The sequence below is a fragment of the Lactuca saligna genome, chromosome 8 (assembly GCF_052625555.1).
Source record: "Lactuca saligna cultivar CGN05327 chromosome 8, ASM5262555v1, whole genome shotgun sequence".
Lineage (NCBI taxonomy): Eukaryota > Viridiplantae > Streptophyta > Magnoliopsida > Asterales > Asteraceae > Lactuca > Lactuca saligna.
In genome coordinates, this window is record NC_136424.1 from 253,755,065 (window position 1) to 253,775,982 (window position 20,918).

At 32.6% G+C, this 20,918-nt stretch overlaps 2 protein-coding genes across 3 annotated transcripts; one reads left to right on the forward strand and one right to left on the reverse strand.

The window, feature by feature from the left end:
- Positions 1-9,329: 9,329 nt before the first annotated feature.
- Positions 9,330-17,994, forward strand: LOC145009088 (cysteine-rich receptor-like protein kinase 2). Of its 2 annotated transcripts, XM_078967753.1 has the most exons (9): positions 9,330-9,547; positions 12,222-12,320; positions 13,817-14,579; positions 15,374-15,487; positions 15,590-15,729; positions 15,859-16,069; positions 16,137-16,371; positions 16,535-16,685; positions 17,230-17,994. In XM_078967753.1, the coding sequence occupies exons 3-9, from the start codon at positions 13,829-13,831 to the stop codon at positions 17,569-17,571; spliced, it is 1,944 nt and encodes a 647-aa protein (XP_078823879.1). In that variant the 5' UTR covers positions 9,330-9,547; positions 12,222-12,320; positions 13,817-13,828; the 3' UTR covers positions 17,572-17,994. The 2 variants fall into 2 exon arrangements, with proteins under 2 accessions (XP_078823879.1, XP_078823878.1); XM_078967752.1 differs by lacking the exon at positions 12,222-12,320.
- MENG (S-adenosyl-L-methionine-dependent methyltransferases superfamily protein) lies at positions 17,928-19,789 on the reverse strand. The gene is made up of 7 exons (XM_078967754.1): positions 19,597-19,789; positions 19,442-19,506; positions 19,247-19,337; positions 19,038-19,126; positions 18,723-18,918; positions 18,526-18,625; positions 17,928-18,162 (listed from the first exon to the last, which is right to left on the reverse strand). Exons 1-7 carry the CDS (start codon positions 19,726-19,728, stop codon positions 18,062-18,064), a joined length of 774 nt encoding a protein of 257 aa, XP_078823880.1. The 5' UTR covers positions 19,729-19,789; the 3' UTR covers positions 17,928-18,061.
- Between the last annotated feature and the right edge of the window lie 1,129 nt (positions 19,790-20,918).

The following is a 20,918-nucleotide window of genomic DNA, read 5'->3' on the forward strand; positions in this document are numbered from 1 at the left end:
GTCCATTAATGATTATTTATAAAAAGTGTTATAAATATTTTAACCTAAACGATATACAAAAAAGAATTATACAATAGAAAAATTTGTGTGTCATAACTTGTCCATCATAAAGCTTTTAAAAGTACATGTTATAAGTTATATGTCATAAAGCTGTAAAATGCGGGTCATAAAACTTCATTCATACATTTACGCTAGCAATGTCGTTTTCATTATTCAATGCGTGGAGTTAAAGTTCGTGTAAATTAGTTAATGCTCTTGTGAGACTTTTTCTTCGTCGTACCTACCTAGCGTACACCATAAGTCCTGCATTATAACCAGAGTCCCCTGGAGGCTGAGCGAGACCGTGTGTATAGATCTATATGGGATTGACAACCCCACACCTCCGTTGTTCGCTACAGTTAGACCGGCGTGTCTAGGGTGACAAAGGTCCCCCGGCTCCGACGCTTAAAGAACATCATTTTCAGGCATATAAGTCACATTAGTATGGTTATAAGAACTCACACAGGGATTAACATTCTATTTCGGTTTACGGGTAACTTACACTTCTTTGGTTTTATTAAACTATAAATTATCAAATCATTTTTTGAGTATTCAGTCTCTTACACTTCTGGTCTTAGGGTTTAAGACTACAGTTTTTCATGCATAAAAAATATGGGGTTTCTGGGAACAAACTCCTTACAATCGCAAACAAAAGAAAAACAAAGGTTTTTCTGAAATTATAAACTATTTTCTATACGGTATTTACTTCCATCCTTGTCGTAGGGTTTAAAACCACAGTTCACCTTTAAGAAAATATGGCATTTTTCTGGAGTTATTCATTATTACTTCACAAGGAAAAGATACAAAGGAATTACCTTCGATTTAAGTTCATAATAATGAAAATATTAGAGTTTCTGAGAACGCACTCTTTACAAATATAAACAAAAGAAAACAAAGTACACGCATGCATATATTCACGGTTTTAGAACGAGACTTACAAATCATTTTCATGGAAAATATCGGATTTTATGAAAGTACTACGAGAACTATTCCAATCAAGTGCAAAACCATTTTTATACAAAAATGCTTATGAACTCACCAACTTTTTAGTTGACGCTTTTCAAACGTCTTGTATTCTTAGGGATCTAGTAATAGGCAATCAGCTCTGCTACGAGATCAAGTGGTGCAAACTTATGAAATTTTACTTTTGTCACTTTTGTGTAACTGATGAACAAGTACAATATATAAACAATGTAAGTTTGTATTTTGAATGTATGTCACTTGTAATGCTATGTTTCATTCATATTCAATTGTTGTGGTACTATACAATGATGTCATCCACCCCCGTACATTTTCGACGTCCTAGTATAGGGATGTGACAGCACTTCATAGAGGAACTTGTGGAAATCATGGATAGGGAAATCAAGAGAATGAAGCAAAGTGGAATACCAATAGCGAACGTCTGTTGAAATACCAAGCGAGGACCTGAATTCACTTTGGAACGAAATGATCAAATGAAACAGAAATACCCATAACTTTTCTGCTAGTTGCAAGAACCCGTCTAGGGTGCTAATTTCGGGACAAAATTCCCTCTAACTGGGGGATGATGTGACCACTGGACAATTTTCGGGTTAAGCAAGCTTTAAAATGTATCTATGTATAAGTGCAACCACACTTTAACCTTGTTGCAATAAAACTTTGAAAGCCAAAAGGGAATTGTTTGTATAAGTATATATACATACTTTGAAAATAATGTTCGTAATAAACACTTAAAAGTCAAGCCAAGTCAAAATAGTTAGGACTTGATGCATGATTTATGCCATTCCTTTGGGATTTCAGTTTTGGGGACCCAAGAACATAGGATTTAGGTTGTGGTGGGCCAAGATCACAAGCCTAGGCCGAAATCACCCCTAGGCCAATAACACCCAAGATCCAAACCACTACGACTGAAAACACCAACTATAGAGTAATTACGACTGAAATCACATGGGGAACAAGGTAATTTCGGTCATACCTTGGCTGAAATCACCAATTTGATCCTTCCTAAGGTAATTTCGATCGGAATCAAGTGATAAGAAGTTGACTTTATGACTTGATGCTTCACCCTTTTCCCATGAAAAACAATATCCAACATATGTCAACGCAATTAACCAACAGTTAACCAAGAAAATATCCCATCAATTTCTACTCCTTATCTTTGGACAAGATTGTTGGGTTTTGAGCATTCTAACACTCCTAAGTGTACATGTAACCCTAAATACCTTGGATCTATGTTTTCTCTATTATACATGCAAATATGAACTTTCCAAGGTATTCATCCTAACTAGCATTATAACATTGATTCATATTAATATATCAAGTTAGAATTACATACTTCTTTGATGTAGAATGTCTTCATGAAGCTTGAGTGCCTAATGCCCCAAGTGTGACACCTCAAATGGTTCACACAACACCAAATACACTTGGAATAGATTAGAGAGAAATCCACACTACATAAAAATTGGCTAACCCTTTCACATATAATCTAGTCCTGATTTTGTTAACAATAAGATGCTTATATAGTTAGTGACAATTAGGGTAAACCCTAATTATCATGGCTTTCCATTTCCTTGGATCCATGGGTTCAAATATACCATGGATCATCTTATGGATTTTAGCCCAACTTGACAATCCATGAAGCATTAGCCCACTATACAAGTATGGATGATTTACACAACCAACCCATATATTTAATTAGTCTTCTTTTGATCACTTAATTAATCCTAGATTAATTCTTGATCAATAATAATTAAATAATCTTATTAATATATTAGAACTTATAATATATTAACAAACCTTAAGTGTTATTTCTCTTATTATAGTCTATCCAAATGCATGATGCCATGCAACCCAAATAGACCATGTTAGGTCGGGTCAAGTCTTACCAATTATAGTTATGGACTTAGACATTAATTCAACTGAGATCACCTCCATGAACCCCACCATTTCCAATTTACTTCCAAATACTCCATTTTCTCTCATGAAAAATCAAGTCCAAGCTTCCAAGTTCAAAAAATATCCAAGTTTATCCTTAGAGTTTTGGTAATATTTCTTGTTAATCTTGTGTATTTATGCACTATCAGGATAGTTTCGTGTTATATACACACATTATTATGTGGTACAACTCTTAGGGTAATATCATCTTCAAAGAGTTCATCGACCACATTCAAGTGTTTAGGATTAGAAATCTTCACACCATCTCTTCAAACAACCCACAAATCCACTCAAGGTGAGTTCATATCCCTATATTTTTGATATTTTCCATGTTTTAGGGGGGTGGGAATACAAGTCAAAATTTGTTTATCATACAAATACTTGCATGTTTCATCTTTATATTGAAGTATAAGCCATTATTTGCATAAGATATGGTTATCAGTAGCTTTTATACATATATTTGTGTTATATTAGTTTTCAATTGTAAAACTGACAAAAGCAAAACATGATCTATGTTATAAAAATCATGATCAAAATTACGATTTGTAAAACTACAAGGTTTTTGGAAGCTTTTTACAAAAGTATAGCTTTTCTAATAACAATGAGCACATTCTAGTTATCTCACCATTTTGTGGGTTATAACCAAAAATATAAATGTTTTGACCATATAAAAGATTATATAAATAGTCTCAACAAACAAACAAGATAACCAGAGTCTCTTGTAGGGATAGCGTGACACTTGTTTATAGATCTATACGAGATTAACATCCCCACACCTAAACTGTTAGCTATAGTTATATCGGAAGGTCTAGGGTGACAAATGTCGTAATAGTTCTAACAGCCAAAGCACGTTGTTCAGGCCGCTAGTCGTATTAGCATGGTTATAATAACTCACATAAGGTATCAACAAAACATTTGATTTACGGTGTAACATACATTTCAAGTAGTTTTATATAAAGATAAAACTTCATTACATCATTTTACAGTACAATATTACTTACATCTCTAGTCTTGGGACTTAAGACATAGAGTTCATTTTTAAGAAAATATTGGATTTTTTGGAAGTATACACTATCATTTTCATGAAACAGATACAAACCTTTTTCATATAAAATGCTTATGAACTCACCAACTTAATTGTTGACACTTTTCAAAATCACTTGTATTCTTAGGAATTCAGTAACAGGTAACCACAAGAGTTTTTGGTGTATGGGACATCATCACATCACGTCATTCATTTTTGTCACATGCATTTGATATCATGTAAACAATTTTTAAATACAATGTAAACTTTTAAATTATCAATATAATGCTTGTATGGATTTGATTCATTTATATTTAATTGTTATGATACCGTATAATGACGTCATCCGCCCCCAGACGTTTTCGTAGATCCGATTCGGGGGTGTGACATCTAACCCCTTGGGGTCCTTCCTAACATCAGCCTCCACCCTCTTGTGCCTCCAACTCGAAACCCTCACACCCTAGATTAAATCTGGAGCCTTACTGTGTGTTTTGAGTGCGTTTTGGAGGAAGGAGAAGTTCAAACTTGTTGATTGTAGAAGCTCAAGCTTATATATCAGAGCCTACATTGGCTTTCTTAACTCCAGAAGGTATAAAGCTTAAATCTTGATGAAGCATTTGTTAGATCTAGCTAGTTTTGGGTTTTATGGGCTTTTTGGTTACTTTTCGCATAAAATTTAGATCTTGAAAGTCTGTAACCTTGTTTTGGATAAAGTTGGAAACTTTATCCATCTAAACATCACATGGATTCAGGTCTGAAGGCTAGAGACGTGGACTTAATGGATAAAGTTGAGAAAGAGGTGTTTTTCGTCCCTTTAAGACTTAAAGACTATATCTTGGTTGTTTGGACCATCCTAATGGATAAAGTTTGAAACTTTATCCATTATGAAGCTATTAGGAGTCATAAAAATGTGATCTAGGTCCCTTTCTTCCCTCCATGCACGAGTCATGATGCTTTAGTATGTGTATTAAGTTAGGATTTTGGTGTATGGACTCCTTCTAGCCATCAAAAGCCATAAAGTTGGAAACTTTATAACTTAGAATGTTATTTGGGACTAGATTTAAGTTTTGGACTTGAGATCCTAATGAAATAAGCACTTAACGAAGGTAAATGGAATTAGTCGATTATGTTAGGTGTACTTGGTAGTACGTTGAGAATACCAGGATGGAGCCCCGTAATCAGGAAGGGTTCTACTACACTGAGCGTAGTCACTGAATACGCTAGGTGCACTTAGTCTGTGTTGACCTCCTTTGACATTTTGACTTTTTGATTTTGACCAAGTTTGACCTAAAGGTATTTTAGGTAATTTGAATAATAGTTTGAGATTTGGGTCCCTGTTAATTGTATAAGTGATCGGTAGCAATAACTTTTGGAGCAGTGATCGGTGTAACTATTCTTTCGAACTGTAAGGTGAGTCTCCTCACTGTACTTATGGGTTGAAGGCACCGATTTCGGCCCATTGGATTTTGTTGTAGGATAGTAGTGGTCTTTGTGACATTGACTGATATGTTTGTATGTGCTTACTGTCTTTGTGACTATTACTGGTATGATTGTATGTTATATGTATAGAGTCAATCTGGGTTAGGAGTCATTATGGACTCAGGGTTGATATAGACTCGGGGTTGATACGGTCCAGACACAGCTACATGTTGTTACATGGAGTCATTATTGACTCGGGGTTGATATGGACCTGAGGGTTGATATAGACCCGACACAGCAACGTGTTGTTATATCTATATATGTGTGTTGTATGTGGTACTTTGGGGAAGTCAATAAGCTTTGCGCTTATAATTTATGTTTATGGTTTTAGTTACTTCCGCTATCGAAAGGAAGGGCCCGACTTGATCGCACTACATCCCCTGGAGTTTTATTCCACACTGAATGTTTACAAATTACTCTGATGTTTTGAGAATAATTTGACTCAAATCGTTTTCTAGAACAATGAATGATTGGATTTAACTTATTTAAAATGAAATTTTTTTTCCTTGTTATTTTTGGGACATTACATTGAGTAGCGAGTATTGAGACCATGGTTAGCTTAATAGCTTGCAACATGGGTTAATTATCTTGGACAATGCAGGTAGTGGTTGATCTGTTGATTGGCTACAGGGTTCAGTGTATGTATTTTCATATCGGATTCATTCAACAATATATGAGATCTTTGGGTTTAGTTTTTCGGTTCATTTCCGATCGATTGCTCATTCTGCTCCTCGTCAGCATCTACAGTTTGTTTGAAGGTTTTGAGCAGTAGAAGTTAAAGGCACATTTGGTGTGTCAACCCCCCTATTAGAGTTTTTTAGTCGTCTACCTAATTTTTTGGGTGTGTACCCTTGGTTGTTTGGTTTTAAGATCTTTATTTCTAGCAGGTTCAGATTTGGTGGTTGTATGTGAACAGTGAATGTTTGGATGCTACAACGACTTTATTCGACTTTTCAGGTGTGACTATGGGTCTACGTAGAGTTCAGTTTGGGATGTCATATCTACATGGTTGGAAATTAGGGACAACCCGATAAGGGTTTCGGCAGCACTTTGAGTGACTTTGGAATTTTCCTCCGAGTTTGGAAAGTTTATTGGATTATTTGCACATAGGAGGGATCTGCTTAGTTTATTTAAGGTTGGGATTTTGTTTCATTTGTTAGGAAAAGGTTTCTGTTAATGGATATGGTTCACCAATTAGTTGGATCCAATTCTAGTTCACCTTTTAGGTAAGGTTGTGATGAAGAAGGAGCACAGTTGACCTGAGAAGCGTTGTATGTTTATGTGGGAAGCATGAAATTTTGACAGTTCAACGAATTTTTTCATGAGGGTGTAATTTAAGCAGGGGAGAGTTGTAACACCCATTTTCCCGATTTGATCAGTTGAAGGCTTAAAGATGTCAAAGATAAGGTTTTGTGGAAAAACCTTATGTCACGGCGCCAGTAGGTTGCTGACCATGGCATGGCCACATCATCAAAATGAAGAGCGCATCTAAACATTGACCACGACGTGGTCAAGTATTCACCACGACCTGGAGACGGAAGCTTCCTAAACCCTAGATTTTAGGCTTTGGTCCCTATTTAAGCAACATGTTGGTTAGAGTTTCACCTCATTTCAGCCTCCCTCTCCCCAAAAGCAAACCCTAATCCCTCTTTGAGTGTTTAGTGAGAATCTTGGCATTTTGGTGGAAAGATCAAGGTGTTGTGGTACAAGCAAGTTAGATCCAATGATTGTGCAACTCATTATTCAGTCCTAGACCTTGGTAGGCACTCAAGACTCTACCTGTATGTTTCATTTCCTTAGGATCTAAAAAATTAGCAAGTTTCCTAGTGTTTTGAAACTCTTGAAAGGTTGGAATTTATAAAGTTGGCAACGTTATCATTTTCTGGGGTCTCTAGTGCATCATATGTTTCAAATATGAAGTGAATCACTTGTTTGATGCCATGCATGAAGGTTTGACTCTGTTTTCTCCATTTTTGACCTAAGTTTGGGGAAGGACATGTATGTCCATAAAGTTATGATTTTTATGGTTCTTCATGATGAAACGAAACTTTCTGGAAAGTACTAGAAATGGTCTTAAAGAATTAGGCTCTTAATGAAGAAAAAGCTTTTTGACTGAAACCATAGCATAACTAAAGAAGTCCCAAAATGTGGTTGTGCGATGCAATGCATCTATTTTGTCGGGACTTGGCCATAGCGCAGCCAAGGTCTCGCTACGACATGGTGGTCGTTGACTCCTATTGATTTTTACAAGTTTGACTTTTAGTCAAACCTTGGTAGAATTGAGTCTTTAGCTAAGGACTAGTTTTGATTTCGCTTTAGGTGGCTTATGTTAGTTGTTTCTGTTGCTCAAGTTGCGGTTGAGCTTCTGCTATTTAGTTCAGGTGAGTTTTCTCACTGTGTTACATATATCATGTGTTGTATGTGAGTTGTTGATAGCTCAGGGATGCTGATAACCTAATTTGATGTATCTGTGATGCATATAGCTCGGGGCTACCGATAACCCAATTTACTGCATGTGAGCTACTGATAGCTCAGGGTTGTTGATAACCCAAATTAGTTTATTTGAGTTGTTGATGACTCAACAATGTTGATAGTCCATAGTGTTATGGATAACCTATAGCTATTATATATGTTTTGTTGTGTTGTGATGTATGTGATACTTTGAGGAACTCACTAAGTTTCGTGCTTATAGTTATAGATAAAAATGTTTTTCATGTACTTGAATAGTTTGTAAGGATGTGAAGGCATGACTGTACACACATCATCTATTTCAACATAGGAGATTCCGTGAAACTTTCGTTATCACTCTGCTTTATGGATTTCAATTTAAGAACAAATTGTTTTACTTTAAATGTATCTTTATGAAAATGAATCTTTATGTTAGTTTAAAAATGAAAAATATATTCTAAAAATTGGGAAGTTACACCCACATACATTCTTATAAGTTAAGATAATCTGCTTTCATGATCTTAGTAAATACTGAATTACAATAAATTAGTTTATTTCTGCCAAACACAGCCTAAACATGGCAACTCATATCATATAACGTGGCAAATAATATGTTGCCAAAGGAGAGTGCAAAATGTAGTTTATGTCTTTTTTTTCTTTTTCACCTGGAATGCCTAACAAACAATCAGGAAAATACCAATACACATATTCTAAAGGTGTGTTCGACAAACAATTTTTGGAAGCTTGTATCTTTTAACTTTTAAGAAAAAACTCAATAATAAATGAAAAACTTTGTTCGTGACAGTAGGAACTTATTGCTTTAGGTTAAACAATAAAGTCAACTTCAAAAGCTAGTGGTGTGCCTAATAAAAAGATCTTTTATGTTTTTTCAAATTCATTTAATTATGTTTTAAAAAAATTATGTCTCTATTTTATATGTTAAAATGATATCGTAATTTTATATATTTTAAAAAATTCTAACAATTTTTATCGAACGTTAATTTACTCTAATAAATAAAGGTTTTTTTACTACATGACATACTCTCATTCAATTTGTCAAATATTGTTATTTTGAATTAATTTTTTTCCACATGTCATTTTATAAGTTTTTTTTTTATTTTAATAAATTCCACATAATATTTTAATGTAATAATTATAATAAAATATAGTAACAAATGAATATTAATTTCATTAATTGACTTACATTCGTATTTCAAAATCCTAAATTAAAACTTATTAGTTTATTTTGTTTATTTATTTTAATTTAAAATAAAAATCAATTTTAATAATTCATTATTTTTTTATTTTCTTATAAATCTAAAGTTTTTACATATTTACACTTTTATATTTTTATTTTTTTTTATTAAAACATGTAAAGATAACAAGCTACCAACTCTCTTGACTGCTTCCGACTAATTTGAGAACATTCCATAGTGGCTGTTTGAAAGACTTTCATTGAATTTCAACTGGGTTGGCGACCCTAAGTATTCAAGCTTTATCAGCTTATTCCAACTTTCTTTAATTTTCTACACGCAAAAATCATATATGTAGAACTGACTTTACCCTTCTACATAATCCAGAACCCCACTAACTAAAAACGAAACGAAAATTCCATCCTCTCCTCTTCGTTTTCACGTGAAACAGGTATGTATCCGATCTGAATTTTTTTCACTTTTATACTGTTTTTAACGGAATTGAAGTTATTACGTTTGTGGTAATATAGATTTTTTGTTAAAATTTAATGCTTTGATTCGGCCACGTTGATAATAAAATCATCGGAGCCAAAAAAAAACGAACTTGATTTGCTTTTTTGTTTTAAAGTCTTACGAACTTTAGAGGCTTAAGAAACTTAGGAATTATTGTTTACTGAATCTCATCACGTTCTTCAGTAAGTTTATTGCTATTAATTCGGTTCTTCATTTATTTCGTTGTTTAAATTTTAACAAACGCATGAATTTTCTATCCAGAACTGATTGTTTAGTATGAGAATTGAAATCGAACTTCAAACATCTCAATTGCTTATTCGATTATCAACTTGATGCTTCATTTTCACAGATTTTCAAAACTAAAATATTTGTTTAGGTGCTAACAAAATTGCGTTTTTCATTTGAACACGTAGTAACCTCAAAGGAAATTTCAGTTCTTGTACTTTATTGGAATATAGATTTTATCCTTTTTAATTTTTAAAATTTTCTTTTTTGTACTTGCATGAATCATACGCCACAGTGGGCCCACAACTTTTGAAAATGGGTATAGTACTATAGTTATTAATTATGATCAAGATTTAAGAATAGAGTGGAGTGGCCGTTGTTCGACTTTTTTATTCTTCTCTCCACTTTGAATTATATGCATCATAAAAACTGCATCAAAAGATATTCAGTGGGAAGGGATGAATTTTGATAGGTTGTAGCTTAAGAAAATAAAATTAAAAGGAGAGAAAAAAAAATATGACACCACATTTCGGTTGGTAAGAATGTACTCCATCTTGAACAAAAGAAAGTGAATGCCACATCATCACTCACTGTGGCTTTAAAAATCATGGACCCCTTAACAATAAGGTTGTCAATATCTAGATTATATATAAGATGGTCTTGTGTTATGAAAAATCAAAATCATGGTCGGAAGATCAGATCATGATCGAAAGATCGTATCAAAATGTTACGTTCTTCAAATTTGCTTTCAAGGTCTTGTTTGTGTAGTACCTATTGAAACTTGACATTGATTAAGACATAATTGGTAGAGTTAACTTAAACTGTTTATGCATGAATCATAATTCTTGATGCTGCAAATAGTAAAAGCTAGGAAGAAAACATCTTAAGCAAAAAAGAAAAGAAAAAATATTATTGTGACTGTATACAATTTAAAAGATCAGATCACACTGAAAATAATATGACTGTCAAGATATTTTACATAATTCGAAATGAAAATTTGTGTAAAAAATTATATAGTTATTTTGCTTTAGCTACGAAATATTATTGCTTTCTTCTATGAAATGTTTTCGTAGTTTAATTGAAATTTTCTTGTAATAGATGTTCTATAAGACTTCTTGCGACTTACAATAATCATCTTTGAGTTGAATGGACGGATTTTTGAAGCATGACTATATGATAAAGTACTAAAGAAGTTGAGAGTGTTAAGATTTGAAGACCCTATTTAGGAGCATAAAATCGTAGTATAAATCTTGGATCAGATAGACCCTAATAAGATCGTGATTGTTTTATTCTTGTATGATCTTAAGATTGTAAGATCAAGATCAGAATCTTAACAACTACCTTTCAAAAAACAACATATGAGATGCTCTTAGTGAATTAGTTCACTTTTTCTTTGTTTTTTCATTAATAAATGAGAAATTAAATATTCTTCTACTTTTTCTTCCTACATATCATTAATCATCATATCCAATTAAATGGTGATATGTGTAACATTTAATGTTCATTTAATGAAATTTAAAGATATTTTAAGATAGTAATATGACACATGTTATTATTTAAATGGGTAGAAAGATTTGTAGGAATAAAAGGTAGGAGGATATTTAATTTCTCTTAATGAAAATATATCTTATGTAAATCACAATGAATATTGGGGTTACCGGCTATCAAATAGATGTGTAAACATACCTAAGTAATTGAATTTAGGGATAATGACTTGAAAGGGTAACGAACTTTCGACTTTTGTCACATTTAGTCACTAAACTTTTTTTTGTTATCTATTTGCCATTGAACTATTGAAACTGTTCACATTTTACCCTTATGACCGGCTGTTGCCGGTCATAAGGGTAAAATGTGAACAGTTTCAATAGTTCAATTGCAAATAGATAACGAAAAAAAAGTTTAGTGACTAAATATGAACAAAATCGAAAGTTCGTTTCCCTCTAAAAAGTTCAATGACTAAATGTGAACAAACTTTCTCTTGTATTATGTTTTAGCAAATTATTTATTTTTGTTAAATTGTAGCAACATTTGTTGATGAAGAAATCTATGAAATTATAAAATAAAAAATATAAAAAATATTAAAAAAAAAAAAACTGAAAATATATGTAAAAAAAACTAAAAACTAAAACCGAAATAAAAAACCAATGGTTTGACATTTTCCAAAATAAAAAATCAAAATTTCCAATCTGATTTTGGTTTTACAAAAAAATAAATCATTCTCACTGATGTGAATTATGACCATTAGTTTGGCATGCAGAATGTGTGACATCCAATGAATATGTAGTTACAACATCGTCTGAACTCGTAATTCATAGTAAGGGGTTAGAGTATCATCGCATGAATACGTAGTTACAACATCGCCTAAACTCGTAATTCATCACCTACAGGTTATGGGCCTTCTGGTGTTTCCACTGGGTTGTCTAGAATAGTCCGTGGTCGTCATCTATACTCTGGTAGATAACTACATCGCCACATTTTCGGTTAAGGTTATGGTATCTCCTTTCATCCTACATCATATATTCATCATCATCTATTTACCTAATTATCATCACCTTTCTATCATCACCTATCTCTCATTATTTTATTTCATCACACACCAACTATTTCATCTACCCATGTTTCATCTGCAACATATTTGTAGATTTAAAATAAATATACCGTTTAAATCTTTTAAAACATGTATAAAATCGTTCATCCAGCATAGACAACAAGTATTCAAATAATATGCACACATAGCACGTAATTTATATAAAATACTTCATATCTATGTGTAAGATGAAAATAACTATATATACCATAAAAATCCCATAAATGCTTCCTAACTTCGAACCCCAAGGTTTACTCTACTAAAGCTTCATATTCTCGGCTCTCTGGACCTAGAAGGGTCCAGATCTATCACACCAAAAAGCTCAAGATAGCTCTTCCTTTCACTCTACACACTCAAGCTCGCTAGGGTTCTCACTTATAGGAAAGGTAGTCGCAATTGAAGGCCATGAGTGCCTTTAAATATGGCTCGGGCCCAAAGATTTAGGGTTTCTGCCAACAACGCGGACTCGTCGAGTCGCCTCACCAACTCGTCGAGTCCATTCATTAATCCGAGTCATCAGTCGCAACCTTACTCGACGAGTTGAGGCGTAAACTCGTCGAGTCTCTCTTCTTAACTCAAAAGAAAAATACTTAAATTACGATATCTGGAAATCCGGATGTTACATTTTGTTTTTTTATTTCATAGATTTCTTCATCAACAAATGTTGCTACAATTAAACAAAAATAAATAATTTGCCAAAACATAATACAATAGGAAGTTTGTTCACATTTACTCATTGAACTTTTTAGAGGGAAATGAACTTTCGATTTTGTTCACATTTAGTCACTAAACTTTTTTTCGTTATCTATTTGCCACTAAACTATTGAAACTGTTCACATTTTACCCTTATGACCGGTAACAGCCGGTCATAAGGGTAAAATATGAGCAGTTTCAATAGTTCAATGGCAAATAGATAACAAAAAAAAGTTTAATGACTAAATATGACAGAAGTCGAAAGTTCGTTACCCTTTCAAGTCATTATCCCTTGAATTTATTTTAAGTCAACGAACCTATAATTTCATGTTTTGGGAATCCTATAGATGTCTTTATTTTCTAATAGTTTTATTAATATTTCCTTTATTACTAAAACCAAATGTTTTGGCCTTTGATATCCTAAGCTTTTAATCGTATCTTTAATTGTCTAGTTTGAAATAAAGTTAGACAAACTAAATGTTCTTTCTTTTTCTTCTTCTAAACTACAACAAAACTTTGTTATTTCATGTATCCAATAAGGGGCAATCCTACAATCTTAAGGGCATAAAAGAATGGTGTCTTTAGATCAAATATTATTTGGTTTTTTGATTTCTTATATATATATATATATATATATATATATATATATATATAAGTCCAAAGTTTACTTTTCATCATTACTAACAAATTTATGTACTTCAGATCTAACATAAGATGTACAAAACATCACTCCTGATTGCTTCAATCACATTTTTACTACTTGTATCAAGCTCAAATGGGGATGCGAGAACCCAAGTCATCAAGTTGTTTTGTGATGAACAAATCCATGAGGATGACACATACTTCGTCCCAAATTATGTCCAAGCAATGGAAATAGTTAGCACCCAAATGCGAACATCACATAACGCAACAGTAGAAGTAGGCACGGGATCCAACACAAATTACGTACTCTTCCAATGCTACGATGATCTTTCTTCACAAGATTGTGTGTTATGTTATGCGGAAACTCGTACTGTTTTTCCAAGTTGCTATCCACGTAATGGGGCTCGAATTTATCTCGACGGTTGTTTTATGCGGCTTCTAAATTATAGCTTTTATGAAGAGTATACGGGATCTTATGACACAATTGTTTGTGGGAATATAACGAGGGAGAGTATAGAGTTTCAAAATTCGACGAAACAGGCAGTATTGAATGTGGTAGCAGATGCATTGAGTAATGATATGTATTTTGGTAGAGGAGAGGTGGTGGCAACGAGTGGTAATAAGTCAGTTTATGTGATGGCAAAATGTTGGACGACTTTAAGTCTAGGGGATTGTAGGAAGTGTTTGGAGAATGCATCTGAGGTCATATCAAAATGTTTTCCATGGTCAGAGGGTAGGGCGTTGAATACGGGGTGTTTTATGAGGTATTCCAATACGGATTTTCTAAATCCTCTACCATTGACAAGTGGCTCGAAAAGTAAAGGTAAAAAGATTGGTATTGAATTGTTTTTTATACGATTACTTAATTATGATTTATATGTAAGAGGTGGTCAATGGCTCAATGGAATTATCTCTTGACTGCAATGTTATCATGCTCATTAATGGATGGTTTATATACCAACCGAATATCTATTAAGAGAAACGATTGCGTTAGCTGCAAGAAATAACAATGTACTTCCATATATTTGTTAATTATAACTGTTACTTTCTTTTATTTCTACTTAAACATTGTACTTTGAAACTTCTAAATAAGTATAGTAGTGTCATCCAAATACATTGCAATTTTCAGTGCTATGATTGTGTAAAAGTTTCAAAGTACATTGCTATAATTGGATAGATTTTTCCATCAATACTTTGTAAAATTTTACTCTTACTACGAAATTGTGATTTGAAAGATATACAAAATTATAGAAATGAGATGCATATACAAATGAATTTCCACCGCTATAATTTTGAAGATTTTCATAGTATAAAGCTATAACTAGGTGAATTTTTTAAAGTAAAATTTTAGTACAATGCTTTAATATTAAAAAAAAATTGCTAGAATAAACAAGTAAGTGAGAATAAGTTGTTATTTCTTACATATAGACTCTAAAAAGGAAATTTTAATATATACACAAATAGCTAAATACATTGTTCAAACAAAAACATCTCTATGTTAAAATCAATATGATAATAACCAAAATATGGAATCTTCAAAATGAGTGTTTGACATGTATGAAGCTTAGGTGCAATCCTAACATATTTATGATCATTTTTAATTTGTATGTTTTGTAGGGAAGACGACAACAATTATTATTTCCATTATTAGTATTGTGGTGGTTTTGGTTGTTGCTTTGACGATTGCTTTATACATCAGAAGACGCAGATATATACAGCAGAGGAGAAGAGGTACAAATCATTCAACATAATTTAAATATATTCTTTAGTGCCAACTATAAAGCAGGTTGGTGGATTTGTTAAAACAACCCTAATAATTTATAACTCCTTCAGGCTCTTATGATTCTGAGAAATTGGCTAAGATTCTCACTGACAGTAGCTTAAACTTCAAATACTCCACAATTGAGAAAGCCACAACAAATTGGGATGAGTCTAACAAGCTTGGACAAGGAGGATTTGGAACTGTCTACAAGGTACTGATTTTGGCATGCATTGGATTGAAACTCAGACTGTCGTTTCCTTCATAACAAATAGCCCCCCATGTTTTAGTTTATCATAGACCTTTTTATCAAACTAATGTCGGCAGTGAAAATTTCACTTAGGGGGTACTTTCAGATGGAAGAGAAATAGCTGTGAAGAGGCTCTATGTCAACAACAAACTCAGGGCAGCTGATTTCTACAACGAAGTTAACATAATTAGTAGTGTTGAACACAAAAACCTCGTGAGGCTTTTAGGATGCAGTTGTTCAGGACCCGAAAGCATTCTTATATATGAATATCTTCCCAACATGAGCCTCGACCTCTTTATTTTTGGTATGTTCTTAAATTTCCAATATCTAGAATTCAAGATGTATTTATGAATATGTGAACATTTCTACAGATGCAATAAAAGGAAAGAAACTAAACTGGGAGAAGAGGTTTCAAATCATTATTGGCACAGCAGAAGGCCTAGTGTACCTTCATGAGAATAGCAAGACCCGAATTATTCATAGGGATATCAAAGCTTCTAACATCTTGTTAGACGTGAGACTTCGTGCTAAAATAGCTGATTTTGGATTGGCCAGATCTTTTCAAGATGATAAAAGTCACATCAGCACTGCCATAGCAGGAACACTGTAAGTCATTCTTTTTGTATCAAGTAAAAAACAAACATCCATATACTTCTTACAAGATTAAGTATTGTTTGATTAAATAAAAAAGAAACATTTTCTCTTTTAGTTTACTTTAGATATAAAAAGTACTAAAATAACATATTAATTTTTATTTCCTTTTCACCAGTGGATATATGGCTCCAGAGTATCTGGCCTATGGTCAGTTAACAGAAAAGGTAGACGTCTATAGCTTCGGTATTTTACTTCTGGAAATAGTCACAGGATTGGAAAGCAACAAAAGCAATGCACTAGAATATACCGACAACCTAGTCTCTACTGTAAGTAAAAAATCTTCACATGATACATAAAGTATTTTTCTCATCATAAAACCGTAAAGAAGTAATATTAAAAAATATATAAAATGTCATCATAGAATTGGTCCCCATAATTTACAGAATTGGTCCCTATATTGATAGGAAAATTACAGAAACTATCCCTATCATAATATTTACATAAGCACCTTTGAAATTAGTTTTACAGAAATGGTCTCTAAAATTGACAAAAATGGTCCCATAATTTACTCTTATGAAAGTTACAGAAATAGTCCCTATATTTCACTAAACTATAGAAAATAGACCCTAATAGTAAAGTTACAAAGATCCCTTTGTTTCTTAAAAATTTAAAAATATCCCCTATATTTTACAAAAGTATAGAAATGGTCATTGTATTTCACAAAATTATAGAAAATGTTCCTATGTTTCACAAAATTATAGAAATGATCCCTATTTAATAACGAATTGCCATAAATGATCCATATGTTTCATAAAGTTACAAAACTGATTCCCAACTAATAGCCAAATTACATAATTTGTGGATGAATAGGCATGGGAGCTCTTCCAGAAAGGTACAGTGGAGCAAATCTTTGACCCGAACCTCTCGATGGATGTTCACCCAAACACCGTTTTCAAAAAAGTCGCTATAAAAGTGGTACATGTAGGACTTCTTTGCACCCAAGAAGCTCCATCTTTAAGGCCAACAATGTCAACTGTACTAAGAATGTTGGCAAAAGAGGATGAACATTTACCCCTCCCTTCTAATCCCCCTTTCGCAGACGAAAAAACCATGGAACTCAACAACATTACACAAAAGTTGCTTCATGATCACGAGGGAGAAAGCTCTTATTCAGTTGCTACAGTTTCTCATAGTGAGTTCTATCCGAGGTAACGGCAGTGATCTATTTTTGATAATGAGGTCATTTACGTCATTTGTGTAGACAAAAGATCAAGAGAGAGCCATGTACTCACACCCCACCTTTTTGGGTAGGAAAAAATGGAACACATGTCCCATTAACATCAATTTAAAGCAAGACAAACACAGTACAACATATTCTATCATATCTCATGATATCAGTGTGGGTCACTATGAAATCACCAGTACGGTCCCTAGTCTCAACATTTTGATATCATGAACAAAGGGCAAATTTTTTTGTAGGATTATTTCTGGATTTTATGTATTTTAGTTAGGTAAGTTGTTTATTTTATTGGTAGGTTATAATTTTGTGTATAAAATAGCAAAGTAGGTTTTCCTAATAAACATAATTTCAAATAAATGAAGCAAAATGCATGTACCTAAGAGTTTTAATAGCAAATTAAGCCTTTTTATTACAAATCTCTTGTGATGAAAACAAATAATTAGCAACATTTATGAGCTTGCTTTATCGTGTAGCAACCAAGTTGCCCATGAGTCCTCCACTAATTTCATAATGTTTAGCACTTGAAAAACCTGATTCCAATGCAAGATGCTCCAATTCCTCACCTGTTTGTAAAATAATATGCAAATTATATTAAAAAAAAAAAACAAATATCTATTAGGTTAAATACAACAAATAGCTACATACTTTCATTTAATTGTTCATTATATTATAGCACCCTACTTCCATTTCTTCTTATTACATGACTACATTTCAAGAAATCTACCTAATTATAGCAATGACATCTAAAGATTTTTCAAACTACAATAACCTAATAAAAAAATTTAAGTACAATGCCTTACAAACGAAATTACTTCGATATTTCTTGCATCTTGTCTAACTCTATGTAATATTTTCATTTTGTGGGTCTCATCTATATGTCAAAAGAATATGCACATGTTGTCAGAATACAACAATAAGAAACAAACCTGTTAAAAATTCTTGAATTGAGCTCTTTAGATATCGATACTCCTGTGTAAGACCATATCCAGCTGCTACAGGCACAACTATATTGTCTATCATCCATCCCTATCACAAAGATCCAAAATTTATTAATAAAATGGATTAAATTGTTTTTATCTACAGGTTTATTTATTAAAAGTAGTTCCACATTTTTTAAACAAACCTGAATAGATGTTCTAAATTCATCAGTGGTTTTATTGAAGTCAAGTATTGATGCTTTAGAACCTGGTTTTAAAACTCGATAAACCTCCTTCATTGCCTTATATTTATCAACTACATTTCGTAGCCCATATCCAATAGTAATTGCATCAAAATAACAATCAGGATATGGCAAATCAACTGCATCACCTTCCACCCACCTATAAAGACATAACATAATTACCAAATTAGCCCTGAAACCCAAAAAATTAAAAAACACAAATTCTCTATTACAATTTACCAATACATACAAACGAGAGCTAGATATACCAATGCTCACTTAAGATTACAATAGCAGGCTTTTGCACGTAATTGTTGTCTCTTTGAAGCGACAATTAGTTGTTCTCTTGAGAAATCAAGGCCAGTAACCTATAAATTGTGGGAATAAATGAAGATATAATGGTCATTAGTTTTCTTATAAAAGTTTCTTTTTGGAAAAAATTATGAGCAAAGGCAAGAGAGAAGAAGGGGAAAGAGTGAAAAACAAACCTGACCATTGAGTCCAACCTTTTGAGACAATAGAAACGCCAAATCCCCACTTCCACAACACAAATCCAACACATTATTCCCTTCTTTTGCCCTATCATTTCAAATCGATATTTATAGCGAAATTTTTTCTGATACTGGAACAGAATGTGGGTAAATCGAAAAATCGAAAGAGAAGTTGAGGGATTTAATGGTTACCCACTCCAATTAACTGCCATTCGTTTCCATATGCGATGTTGCCCCAAACTCAACACGTCATTCAACTGTGTAAATGTAATCGCATATGTAAGAAATTAGGTTGGGAGATAAATTTTTAAAATTGGGGGGAGAAAGATGAAACTTTTTTGGTGTACGTTATCGTAGACAGGTGCGATGCGGCTGAAGAGAGCTTGGCGGTCGGCGGAGGAGCGAATTTGCTGCCGTCGTCTCGTGGGTGGTCCGGCTACCGGAGCAAATGAGAATTGAAGCACTGTAGCCAATGCCATACTCACATTGTGGAATTATCTATTGGTTGCTTTTAGGATAACGTTTCCCTCGAAACTCTACGGAGTATTCCGTAATTTAAAGTTTTTATTATTATTTTGTCTCTTTCATTTTTTCATTTTTTTTTTTGTTATATATATATATATATATATATATATATATATATATATATATATATATATATATATATATATATATATATATATATATATATATATACACACACGTCTATCCGCGCAAAGCGGCAGGGTAAAATAATTTCTAAAAGTTTTATTTGGACGACCGGATGTAGTTAGGTTTTGTTATTTGTTTCCTTTTTGCAAACATGTAATATTCCAATGAGTCAATAAACATGTAGAGTATTAACAAATATAATTTGTGATTAGACTATATATCTATAATGTATATTGTTATTTTAAGTTAAAAATAAAAAAATACCTTGTTATTTTTAGTTAAAAATAAAAAAACATTACTCTTTTGCTATAAAAATCAATGTATGTTGTTTGGTTAATAATAAAAATATGTTTTTTGGTGATAAAAAAATATATTTTGTTTTGTTAGGTTAGAAAAAATTCGAGTTTTGGATTAAATGTTAGTATTTTTACTATTTTTGTTTAAAAATAACAATATATTCTTTTGATTAAAAATAAATATATAATGTTGTTTTGGATTTACAATTAAAAGTATTGTATATTGCAAAATCTAAAAATAGTTTCATTTCTATGAATAGTTTTTTTTACCAATATTTACATTTTGATGATTAGGGTTGTTGATTAGGAGGAGGGGGGAGGTATGAAGGGTTTGCAACAAAATTTGAAGGCATTTGGATTAGACCCAGACCTAGAACTGGACCGATATTGGTTTTATATAGTTGGGTCAGTTATTGGTTCTTGGATTGTTAATTTTTTGCTACTAATTTTACATGCCTGCCCAAGATGGCGATGAAGAGTAGTTGTCAAAATAAATAGAATCGACCATATCAATGTCAATATAAAATAAATAGATTAGTTGTCAAAATTGTTTTCTCTTAAGCAAAAGAACCATAATGCATTTTTATATGTAATAAATCATATATCCACATGGTTCCACTTTCCCTTGTGACTTGTGTGCTTTAAAGTTGTTTAACGTGCAACTTTATCACAAGTCTTTTAAATGAATACAAAACTCATCAACAAAAAAATTCTTCTATATC

Coding starts and splice junctions, on each gene's coding strand:
- LOC145009088 (XM_078967753.1), top strand. CDS start 13,829: ATGTACAAAACATCACTCCTGATTGCTTCAATCACATTTTTACTACTT. Junction 15,488..15,589: donor TATACAGCAGAGGAGAAGAG/GTACAAATCATT, acceptor TAACTCCTTCAG/GCTCTTATGATTCTGAGAAA. Junction 16,686..17,229: donor CCGACAACCTAGTCTCTACT/GTAAGTAAAAAA, acceptor GTGGATGAATAG/GCATGGGAGCTCTTCCAGAA.
- MENG (XM_078967754.1), bottom strand. CDS start 19,728: ATGGCATTGGCTACAGTGCTTCAATTCTCATTTGCTCCGGTAGCCGGA. Junction 19,127..19,246: donor AGGTTGGACTCAATGGTCAG/GTTTGTTTTTCA, acceptor CACAATTTATAG/GTTACTGGCCTTGATTTCTC. Junction 18,919..19,037: donor GCCTGCTATTGTAATCTTAA/GTGAGCATTGGT, acceptor ATGTCTTTATAG/GTGGGTGGAAGGTGATGCAG.